This window comes from Paralichthys olivaceus, chromosome 20, assembly GCF_024713975.1.
Source record: "Paralichthys olivaceus isolate ysfri-2021 chromosome 20, ASM2471397v2, whole genome shotgun sequence".
Lineage (NCBI taxonomy): Eukaryota > Metazoa > Chordata > Actinopteri > Pleuronectiformes > Paralichthyidae > Paralichthys > Paralichthys olivaceus.
The window spans coordinates 17775527-17788272 of NC_091112.1; the positions used below are offsets into that span (position 1 = coordinate 17775527).

The 12746-nt window shown below is 39.8% G+C and overlaps 1 protein-coding gene across 4 annotated transcripts in view; it reads right to left on the reverse strand.

Annotated features, from left to right (window-relative positions):
* The window catches only part of ptprua (protein tyrosine phosphatase receptor type Ua), a 195127-nt gene that overhangs the window by 71587 nt on the left and 110794 nt on the right, over positions 1-12746 (reverse strand). For all 4 annotated transcript variants that reach the window (XM_069516379.1, XM_020090779.2, XM_069516378.1 and 1 more), the window contains exons 5-7: positions 11529-11644; positions 3220-3391; positions 1190-1483 (exon numbers count right to left, since the gene is read on the reverse strand). In XM_069516379.1, coding sequence (XP_069372480.1) covers positions 1190-1483; positions 3220-3391; positions 11529-11644 — 582 coding nt within the window. The remainder of the gene's footprint in view (positions 1-1189; positions 1484-3219; positions 3392-11528; positions 11645-12746) is intronic.

Sequence of the window (12746 nt, forward strand, 5' to 3'; positions counted from 1 at the left end):
AAATGCAGATGAGAGGTGGTGGGAAGACCCTGCCCTCTGCACACACGTCATTACTTCGAAAAAAAGAACCTTAATACTTCACAAGCTCCTGAATTAGTCTTTCTCCTACAGCCAGGTTCTCATGTAGCGCTTCAACCATGAATCTTCACACATCATGTGTTGCTTTTCACAGATTTTCCCCACAATCCCTGTCTTGCATGTAAATGACTGCAGATGAAAGCATGCCTCAATTCTTCATGGAGATATGTGTTTTTATTCGAGTTAAACCTGGGATAAACAGACACCTTCACACACCCAACGTGCTGCGATGACAACAAACACCTTTTGTTCTTAGTGGCTGTAGGCAAAACTACAAGTGGTGCGTCAAACCAGTTTGATGCGGCTCCCAGCTGCAGCTCAGACGTCAGGTGAGTCTTGGAGCATCAGAGCAGGAGCAGACTGTGAAAGCAGTGTTTCCTGTACGTGTGAAATGAAGGAGGAAGCAGGTGGTCTTCTGTTTGTTGTTCCGCGCGTCTGTTCACTGGCGTCATAATAACTCATCAAAAGTTATATTATACTTTCTATTTAGGGCTGAGACACTTCCTCTGATATTGTATCAGTCATGGGGTGATTTGTTGAAACAGTGCATCTGCTTAACAATTAATTAATTGACAAATAAATTCATAAATTATACTTTTGATTGCTTGTTTAGCTCCCTGATCATTTTTTGCACAGACTTTTGGCATCATCTCTCTGTCTTAACAAAACATGCCATACATTTACCTTAATTAAGGTAAATCTGGGCTAGCAGGTTATTTGCTGTCATATCCACAGCTTTTCAACGTACAAATATAAATATTTTAATGCATACGATTGTTCTAAGAATATAGGACGAGTCTTTGGTACAGAAGACTAAGACTGCAGCAGTGTTATCGTCAAATTGAGGCAGCTTAAAACTGAGTAAAACATATTTCCAGAAACTGTGGTCAACCTTAGTGCAGGGGTGGAGCTTGGTATGTTTAAAATTAAAACTATAGACTTCCCAGTATTAGTTTCCTCCTCTCCGGCCCTTTTTCACCAGGCTATAATGTGAAAAAAAATCTATAGAACTCTCCACCACTGCCAGAGCAAATCTATCTCTGCGTTTGCATCTGAAGTTCTGATTTGCTTCACTGCCACGAAGGATGATTCAGTGCTTGATCTGACTCACCTGCACACTTGGTCCTGCTGATCAGAGGCGGCCCTGGTGCTCCAGTGCCCCCCTCCCCAGGCCGAGTGAGCAGGACACTGATGCGGTACTCTGTGTCTGGCTCCAAATGCCAAACCTTATAGGTAAGTGAGCCCACACCGTGAGTCTCAGTCAGCGTGGACTGGCTGGCTCGATACTGGATTTCTCGCCGGATGACTGGTCCATCCCCCACGATGGAGTTGGTGTTGAGCTGGATGATGAGATAGGTAGGCCCTGCCCGCAGGAGCTGAGGGGGTGCAATCGGAGTCGGGGGCACTGTAATAAAGATCATGTCAAGAATGTCATCATATATTTAATGTATAATCCTATTAGAATAAAGTATTTGGCACTGTTTATAAGATGTATTACTCAGTAACACAAGGAAAATCTGTCCTTGAAGACTGATGAAAAACAATCAAACTGCCATTTTCAGCAGAAAACAACCAAATCATGAGCAAAGGAGAAGTCAAGGATTCCCGTCATGGACTGTCTCTTTTTTGTTTTATAGTTTCAATAACATTATTTCTGCTCTGGTAGAGCATAGAGTCATAAATGTATTTTAATTACATCAAGACTATGAGAGAGAGAGAGACTCTTGACTGACTCACACTTTTCTCTGGTACTGGTTCGGGGTGTTCTGACTCGTCTGTTAGTCTCTCTTCGGATTGGATGACTGTTTTCAGAGTGACTCATGGCTAGGATAAGCACATGTCAAAGTCTGTTGTCTCCTAATGATACATGTTGTTAACACAAACATGAGATGTGGGATTCCTAAAGGCTCCTGTGTTTACTCTATTTACCACCTTCAGAAAATAGCTTAAGAAAATAAAATTAAAACGGAATTTATTTAAATGCAGCTTCGAGCTACATCAATTATCATCTAGTAACATTAGCCCTAATGACAAAGTGGCTCGATGCATTTATCATGTCAAACTTTGGATGTCACATAATTTATTGCAATTGAGCAAATATAAGACTCCATTTTTTATTATCAGAGTAAGAGTCCAAAGAGAGATACTGAGCATTAACTTATAATCTCTGACAAAAGTATACCCTGCTTCTAGACCCTGATTTGAATTCTAAGTCTGTCATCAGTCATCTTACTAAAACTGCTTAATATCACATTAGAAATAATGCTGACATGCATGTTTTTATCACTGTCACGTCTGTAAAACTTTCTCCTCTGGTTTTACTTGTAACATAAACAAGCTACAGATCAGTGAGGATGCAGCAGCAGCAGCAGCACGTTGAAAAACCAAGACCAGTATGAGTGCACATATCTCACCTGTCAGTTTTGGAATAGATTAAAAAATCCTTATATTGGTGTGAAACTCACTCAATAAATTGGAACCTAAATACTTGTCTGACATGCTTTTAACATATGCTCCCTCTAGATCACTTTCATCCTCTGACACTGGCTCTTTAGTTGTTCCCACGGTGAGGATAATGAAATACAGAGAAAAAGCAGTTAGTGTTTACTGCCCTCTGGAACAGCCTTTGTAATGGACTTTATTCATAATATTATTACTATTATTCAATTAGATTTGACTTCATTTGAGTTGACAGTGAGTCCTGTCGGTTAATGTTCTAGACCACTGGTCGCCAACCTGTCGATCAGCTGTGTGTCGGTTGTCTGTTCACAGTCTGGTGTTGGTTCGCTGCTGGAGGTGCAGCTGGTGGAGCTACTGCCTTTCCTTCAATACAAGTCGGATTATTTACTAAATGCCAGGACACTGCGGTGTGAAGACGTGCAATTCCAGTGTGTCGATAACAATCAAAGCCCCGTTAGAACAAATGAATGGATTGAGAAAGTGAAACGCTGGAGTGCCTATATTAATATGAATGAGCTGAATAATAATTAGACATAATGTTAAGATAGTTAGAGTCAGTTAAACTTAGTTTGACCAGATCTATGTTTTTAACATAGGGAATTATGTTATATCTATGTAAATAAGCACTCTGAAACAAGAGAATACTTGGTTCTTTGGCCTGAATGTTTTTCTATAGCTCACCTCGGACAATGAGCTCTCCAAAGTTGGAGACGGCGGCCCCTTTGGAGGACAGGGTGACGCAACGATAGAGATCCTGCTCCCCACGTTGTGCCTCCACCTGGAAAGTCGCCATCAACCTCTTGTGGCTCAGCCGTGACAGCAAGGACGTGTCCAGCACCACACCATTTCTCCGCTGACAACCGGAAGAGAGAGAGAAATAAGCACATCAGAAACGAGCACACCAGCATGACATCATGTTCACCTGAAGTCTATTCAGGTGATTAAATATGGGGGGCAGGCTGAGAGGCAGACAGGAAGACAAAGGAGGGCTGGAATTAGCCACATGGGAGGGCAAGATAATAAGTATGTGATAAATGTCACGGGTAACAATAGTGTTTTTGCTCACTGAGGCTGGTGACACAGGCCTGTCGGGTTGTTGTTTCCAGCACAGGGGCTCGAGCTGACATACCCTCATCTCTTGCCATGCTAATGTGTCAGCACCCCAGGCACCCTGGCAATTGCCTCAACCAGTGGAACAGGAAATCAGAAGACAACACTCCCAATGTTCCAGGTGCAAGCTACGCTATACGCAGCTCCCTCACAGAATAAGCAGATTATTATGTAAACTGTCGCCTGCCCATGCTTTTCACAGGTAAGTAGGTTTGACATTCACATGTCTGAATTGGTTTAGGGGGGAGAAAAAATGCAGTGCTGTTAAAAAATATGAAATTAGATGTACAGTGGAAGGATACTGCTGCCTACAGGGACAGATTAGAGCTCATTTTACCTTCAGCTTTGGTATCAATACATTCTCCTCTTTCATATAACCTCAGAGGACTTTTTTGTTCTCAACACTTCTTTGTTTTTGGGTTTGAAGTAACTATTTGAAGTTGAATTCACAGATTTTTATATTTTTTAAATAAAATCCTTCTGCAGGGTTTTAGCACAGATAAATGCTCCTGTTTGCCAAGCCTGCTGTCTGGCAGCGAACCCAACATCATGTTGTAATGAAGAGTCGGTGCAATAAGTAATTCACGTTTGGACATGTTAATGTTAAAGGTCTGAAAGGCATTTGGTATTCCTTGACTAACACAAGTTGTGGGGTTCCTCAAGGTTCCATTCAGGGACCTGTGTTGTTTCCATTGCTGCCTTAGGTAAACATCATAAGAGACCAAAATGAACATGGAATTCATTTCTATGCAGCTGATGAAACACATGAACATTTCATTATCATCCAGTGACATTAGCCCTATTGACAAACTAGGTTGATGCATTGATCAAATGATCGGACAAAGATAACACTGAGGTTTTTAATTATCAGAGCAGAAGTCCAGAGAGAGAAACCGAAAACTAATTTATAATCATCAGAGAAAAAAAAACAAAAAAAAAACATGCTTTTAGACCCTGATTGGAATTTAAAAACTCATCATCTCAGGAAAACTGTTTTTTATCACCATAGAAACAAATCTGAAATTAGATGAACAATGGAGAGATACTGCTGCCTATGGTTACACATTAGAGCTCATTTTACCTTTGGTATCACTATAATCTCCTCTTTCATATAACATCAGGGGACTTTGAAAAAAACTTGTTTCCTAGTTTTTTTGTTCTCAACACTTCTTTGTATTTTGGTTTGAAGCAAATATTCAAAGTAGAGCTCGCGCATGTTTTAATATTTTTTAAATTATGTTTTATAAAATTGACCTGTCGGCCTTGAATCCAAATAAATGCTCCTGTTTGCCAAGCCTGCTGCCACTCTTATCTGGCAGCGAGCCCTGCATCATGTTGTAATTAAGAGTCGCTGCAATAAGTATTCAGGTTTGGACTCCAGGATAATGTTAATGGTCTGAAAAGTAACTGAGACAGTTGTCTGCAACTCACAGGCCGCAGGACAGCGGAGGGAATATGATGCAAATTGATTACGACACATTATGCTAACAATTTATGTGGACTACTTAAATAGAATAAAGAGTGTAGACTGGTCCAGAGAGGACCTCCGTGGCGCCAAGGAGATGAAAGAGAAAGCAGCAATTAGCAGACTCAGTGTGATCAAACAGGCCCTGAACAACAAATAGAGGAACAGAAAGCAGTAATGTTTGTGATATATCTCTATGTACTGCTGTTACCAAGTGTGTGTGTGTTTACCTTAATGAGAAAATGAGGGAGGAGTGCAGATCTGACTTACGTAGAGAAGTTCACTGTCAAATTACAAAATACAAGCCTCGTATTGTTTATTTGCATCCCTCTACGTGGGAGAGTGAATGTGTGCGTTGCTCGGTCAATATATTTCCAAACTGCGAAAAAAATAATAAAAAGGTCTCATTCACATGCCGATGATCTTCAAAGGCTTCAGTTCAGAGAAGGGAGAAGGGGTGTGAAATAAAATCAGGCAGAAACACAAGGGATGGATCACCAAGTATACTGAGATCTCATTTGCAAAGCGCCTTCTCCCTGTTGCCGTCATTTCAAAAGCGCTTAGATGTGCGGGCTTCAAGGCCAGAGGAAGAGTGGAGCCATTCAGAGAGGGACTTTTGAAGACTAATATTAGCTCATATTAAAACTAGGAAATTTTTTTTACTATTTTCAGTTGCTGCATTAGAGAGATGACTTTAGGGGCTTGAGTAAACTTAATGGCGTAACAATCAAGAAGCTGCAAAAGCAGAGATGCGTGCCTAATAATCCTCCAAACCCTCAAATGACTAATTTCCCCACAATAACATGACCATTAAAAGACACACTGTGAGTCACAAAGTTACTGCATTATTTAACTACATCAAGAATTATGAATGGCATTATTCATGTGAGATGACGTCGCCCATTTTCTTTAACAACAACTATAAAGTTAATCACAAGGTCTGACAAGGAGATTCCAGCTCTTTGTCTACACACTTTAGTGTTTGGATATTAACAGAGATTTAAGCCCCTTTCCCACAAACATCTGGCTTTTGTCTGCAGTGGGGATGGATACAATCTGCATTCACTCAAATGAGTTAGCAGTAGGTTTTAATCAGCTCTGGCTACAATCGGCAGTGATGGAAACATGGCACATGGGTCAACTCGCTACTTTGACAAGAGGTGAGGAGCTCCTCAGTTGTTGGTGCACTCCTGACGTCGAACAAGATGCACCGGGAGAAATAAAACACAAAAGCAAACGTGAAAGCAAAGTGAATTGCCTTTTTAGCGGGTTAACACGTTTACATAAACACGGGTTTAAATATGCTTAATAAACCCAGCTAATATTGGTGCAAACGTTTTAGAGGCATAAGTCCATAAAGTTGGGAGAGTTGGAAAAAACGAATGCAGCAGAAGCTTGTGCATCCTGACTTGTAAAACCATATCCTACACTTCTCATGCTGCAAAACAGTGAAGTTTTTCTTTAGGACCTGAATCTTGGAAATGTGCAAGTTTCCAACTCCACACATTGGCTTGTGCTGGTTTTCGAATAAAAAATGTCAGTGTCCAAGCCAAAGAGATGAAAAATGTGTCCTTTCAATTATTAATAAAAAGTAGATAAAGCTCCTGAAAAATTTCCCCAAAACAGCAAAGGTAAATAAGACTAAGAATGTATTCTCAGCCACTGCTGTTGTGTAAATATTAAGCAATTCCACACAGACTCCTTTTATGTACGAACTGAAAATGTGCATTAAATTTCCCCTTCATGACCAGGACAATTATGCTCTGGTGTAAAATTAAGTGGATGTGTAAAAACTGAAATGTCCCTTTATGTTTCTGTTGACAGAAAGTAGATTCCCTTTAGGGTTCAGTCCGCTTCACGAGCCCCAGTTTGGCTGTTGTCACTGCTTAGTAATCAGAGGGGGGATGTCCAACATGAGGACAAACTGTATCTGTTGTACTGAACACATAAAATGACTGAAAGCTTCTATGGGCCGTTCCACCATGTTGTATCTCCAGGAGCGCTCAGCTCAGCATGATGGGAATAGCAGCAGACATGTTGCTGGCACTTTCAGTAGGAACACTCTGCCCCTGGTACTTCCCTTTCCTGTCACCTATTTGAATAACGGAAGTTGGGTTGAGTGTGTAACCTTCGTTTAACGTTGTGTTTTAAAAGTCCACATTACTTCAGCAATTAGAATAACTTTTTAAAAAGGTTTGTTGAGTGTTAGAAATGTCATCAACACGCCACCTCGCCTGCAGTGAATCCTCTGCATAATCTCTTGCTGTGTTCTTACATTGGCTCATTTGGATATAATCCAGAGGTCTTACTAGGGAGGGGGGATAGGAAAAACTATAAAAGGTGCTGAGAGTTTTGGACTCGGACATTTGCAAAACACACAAACACAAACAGCCCCTCCAGAGAATTAGGGTTATGTGATGTTTGACCTTGATCTCAATAGATATTTATCAGAAGTAAGATAAATATTCTTGATTAAAAACTATTTACAGCAAGTCCGTGGATAAACTTAATAACCACAAATATAGGTCTTTGTGGGGCTTCAGCCAGTAGTTTGAAATGAAACCATTATGACTTCTTAGGATCTTTGAGGAGGTATAACGTTGACCTCAGCGAGTGGTAGCTATACCTCTCCAGTAGTTTCTATGTAAACACACACGTCACGAACTGAGGCAGCAGCCACAGGACAGTGTTTTATGATGGCTTAACTTTTTCATCTTGGCATCTCGGCTCTCTGTGTGACCATGGCAACTGCAGGCAAGGGAAACAGTACAGGAGTTGATTTTCCCGGTAGCTTATCTGAGTTATGAAAAATGACACACCTCCTCACTGGGGGAGAAGATATCAATGACGAAGGTCAGCGCTGCAGAAACATCTACTCTGATTAAATGCTCCAGTACAATAAACCAAGCTTATCGTCAGTTTTTTTCCCCCTTTATTTCAAGTTTACAACATCCTCTGTTAAGCTGTGTACTGCCATTACAGTACAGCAGCAGCCCGTGGTGTTCAGGTACCTGCGTACCATGGCAGTGGTGTTACACCCTGCTGATGCTGATTCAAAGTGCACAATACAGCTACAAGCCAGCACAGTGTTCTTACAGGGAACACAGCTTTTGGTTAATGAGGCATCTAAGATACAAGGAAAGTGGCCAGGACAGGTGCTTCCAGCTTCCTACTCCTCTGGGTCTTCCGGTGTAAGCCATGCAGTCTATTCCATTTTAGCTTACAGATTATTTGCACAATTTGATTCCATTAATATATATGGACAAAACATTGACAGTGTTCATTTTAGAGATAGAGGCAAGCACATTATCACTGGGGACTTTAATTACCTCCAGGAAGTATGTTTTCACTGCTTCCTGTTTGTTTGCTAATTAGTTAGTTAGTTTGTCTGTAAGCAAGATTACAAAAACAAACAACTGAATGGATTTCCACTGAACTTGGGGATAGGATGAGGTGTGGGTCAGGTAAAAACCCCATAAGGATTTGATCTCACTTTCATTAATGTTGGGAGATAAGCTATTTTCCAACATTCTTGGATCTCGATTAAACAAAATCTGACACATCTAAGGAACGAAAATCTACGACTTAGTGAAATTTGATGCAGGGACTATTGGGCCTCTGGAGGGGGGGTATGCACTCTGTCATTAGTTGGGTCCAGGATTTGATAAAAGATCTCGGAAAGCATTAAATACATTTTTAAAGAGCTTGACTTAATAGATACATGGAGACTCCTGATCTCACCAATTACATATTTTCTCCTGTTATTCTGGAAAAGATGATTTTTGTGTCAGCAGAATTAATCTCTAATATAAGAAGTTTCGAAATTTTTAGCGGGAACAAATCTATATTTCCTTTTGACATGTTCCAAATTTCTGTCAACCCTTGAGCCTTAGAGGCATTTAGATGGAACAGCTGCATTAGAAATCAAATTATGAGTTATATGAGCAGAACACACAGAGAAACACATGAAAACGTTGTGAGGAAGGACCGGATAAACATGACACCTGCAAGCTATTATTACTTAGAACTCACTACAATGAGCTAACGTTCGATGAGGCTGCTACAAATTGAATGAGGCCCAGACAAATGGGTTAGAATCAAGGGGAAAAGCTTGGCAGCCTCCTTAAATAGAGAGCATTTATGTGGTGCAACACGGAACAAAGAGACGGGCACTTACTGATGTTGAGGATACTAATGTGAACATTGCAGTTGATCCATTGGGATTTTTATAGCTTTTAAAACTGGAAAAGTCAAATAAAACTGCATATAAAGACATGTATATATTTGGCAGCACATCAGAAGAGTGCTATAACTATGGAGAACAATAATGTCCTATATTTGAAGAATATATATATTATATAAAGGCATAATCTGTTCAGCTACCACTACACTGGTATCAGTATTTAAATAGCTAAGAGCACATACTGCCCACGCTATAGTACTTCATATGCTAAAAACATGTTATGAGGTAAATAAATATATATATACAGCTGACTCCTTGTCACTATGTTTCACTACAACCAAACACACTGGAAGCTGTACAGCAGCTAGGGGTAAAGGGTTAATTAAAACATGTGACCTTTATAAAGAGAGGTTCTAATGACATTTGATGACATCTCCATATATCATCCCTATAACATTTATTTAAATATCTGCAACTGACGAGTTTTATTTCAAAAACAGTCACTGGTAATTCCTGCCCTTTCATCGCTAAATCAAATTATTACCTAGAAGTGCAACATTAATATTTTGGTTTTATTAAAATATCGTTGGCTTAGGTTTTTTCGAATAAAAAAAGCACAATATCCAAACTTGACACAGGGCAGATTTAAAAGAGGTGCTTCATATTTTAATAATTCGAACATAGCCTGTGATGGCACTAAGCCACAAGCAGCCAGCACTAATTTGAAATTACTACAAAATAATTGGTCGATGTGGATTTATGAAACCCGTGTCAAATGAAATACATAACCGTAATATATCAGACACATGTTTTAATGTAATGAGGCTCAGGCAACATTCATGCATTGTATTTGAGAGTGTAACAACATTGGGAACTTGTGGAGGAGGTGAGCAGTACAATGTGTCCTGATTATTTCTTCTGCAGGTGAATATTTCACCAGAGTCAACAAGTCTCAATTTGAGGATAAAATAATTAAAGTGTATTGATTTTAGTTATATTGCAATGAACGTCATTTCAAACCAAAGAGAAACTCAATCGCAAAAGTAGAATCGGTGCTTGAACAAAAATACGGTAAACTGTATGTCAATAAAGTGAATAACATAATATACTTTGAAAAATGTAATTGGATGTTTATGAGATAATATGGAAACCATTTAATGATTGTATAAAATGCAGGGGGCATTTAATAACCCAACATTTGAACCTACTGCATTATAAGGCTGACGTCTGGATATCAATACAATGGTGCCAGCGATTTGCTGTATGTGTTTGTCAATAAGACAGCTCCAACAGTAACTGAAATGCCACTCCACTGGTAGCCATTAAGTGAACTGCACTCAGCATCCTCTCGCTTATGGTCACGAGACTGATCTGCATCACCTTGACAGATGACGTTCTCTTTCATACCTGATAAATTATATTTAAATAGTAATCTGCCACAAAGCAAGTGCACTTGGCTTAGAAAGGAGATGGCCCTCTGATTGGTTTAGTGCATGTCACACACCAAACACCACCATGATCAGAGAGTAATTACAACTCGTTCAAACTGCTCCTAGTGCAGTGACCTTTTTGTCTCCCTTTAAACCAGTATAAATACATTTGGACGTGCCCTATATGAACTTGCTCCCTCTGCTTAGATTGTTGAATTAGAGCCCCATTACTCATCTTGATGTGTTGTCATCTTGTTGGTTAAATGAAATCTTTGCAAGAGACAAGTGCTGCTGTGCTTGACGTCATCCGCGTGGGCATGATAAGAGCAAGTTCACAGAGCAACTCTTCCTTGGAAAATATGAATTCACTGTGTGTCTGATGCAACCCTTTTGTCTATGGCTTGTATTAAAGTGCATCACTTCTTAAGGTTAACATGGTGTTCATTAGTATCTGAAGGGTTTGAGGCTTTATGGCGGTGGGACATGAACTTTGGATTTAGCTGCTGTCCAAAAAGCTCATATTATCAGCAGCTTGAATAAGACTTTGATGGGAGTATGTCCAGCAGCCACTCATGTCAGTGTAACTGCTGTGAGCTGTCCTGGATCAGCATCAAAACTGTCAGCTAAATGCCAAACGTGTAAAACGTCTGTCTATCTTCCCTTTGTGTCACTTCCTCTTTCTGCGCTTGCCAACCCTCCTCTGTCATACAGGTGTTGTGATGTGCGCTCGGCTGTTTAAGCAGAGATAATGAATAAAAAGCAAACAAACAAACAAACCAAAAAAACTCTCTCTCATTCTCACCTCCAGGAGGAACGGGTCACTCTCAGAGACTTTGCCTGTGGCGACACACTGGAACGAGGCGTTCTGCCCGGCGTTCACCTCCACATCACCCAGCCGAGAGAAATGAGGCACCTTGTCTGTGGAAGAGGACACACAGGGACACACGCGATGATGCATGCTTGCACATCTGGAGCTCAGCATCACTGTCTTAATATATTAAACACACAGATGTGATACTAATTTATTCAGTGCCTGTACATTCAGTAGCTAGATACACCCTCACAAACATGTATGCATAGTGTATAAGTGCAGTCAAGTATAATGAACATGTGAACATACAATATATATGTACAGCCTGCATACCCTGCCAAAGCATTCTCCTCAACAAGCCACTAAACCTGCAACATTCTGTAGTGAAATTTACATTTGCAGGAGTTTCCACTGGTGTTTAGCTCAACAGGCATAAGACACCAAATAATTGATAAAGACAGACATTTTGAAGTTCAGAATCCACCGACATTTGAACCAAGAATACAAGCAAATCCATATTCTGTATATAAATATATATATATATATATATAATAATATTAATTAATCAAAAATGAAATTGTTAATGCTGAAATGTGAAACAGGGATGATTTTATGAAATGACTGCTGAAAATTGCTGAGATAAACACACGCACAAGCGATGTGACATATATATATTCATCAAATGAAACACTCCCCTACAGTCATCCTAGTCTCTGCCAACATACAGAAAGCAAATGTTTGATATAATGAAAGCAACAGTGCAATGACATTAAAGGGCTGTTGTAGGTAAGAAAAAAAAAAAAACATATGTATGGTGCTGGGCTTAATATTGCAAGAAAAGTAATGTATAAAGATATACATTCAAGCATATCAAGACATACATTTGCAAGTATACTGCTTATTACCCATCATAAAACAATACAGTACCACCTCTGTTGTTAAAACTTCCATTGGGCACATTATAAGAGACATAGAGTTAAGCTAGTTTTTAAAAAGTTGTTCCCCAAATACTTTAATTCAGGCATTTAAAAAGTCATGTAATGGTTACGGACCGTTTGTTTCTCCTCTTGTCTGATTCTGATTCTGTGCTTGTCTGTTCTTATTTCTGGCTCTGTTGCCAGATGGTCGTCATTTTCAACACGGCACAGATCAGTAAGAAAGAAGCACAACACAATCAAAGATGGTATATTTCAAGTATTTCTCGTTAAT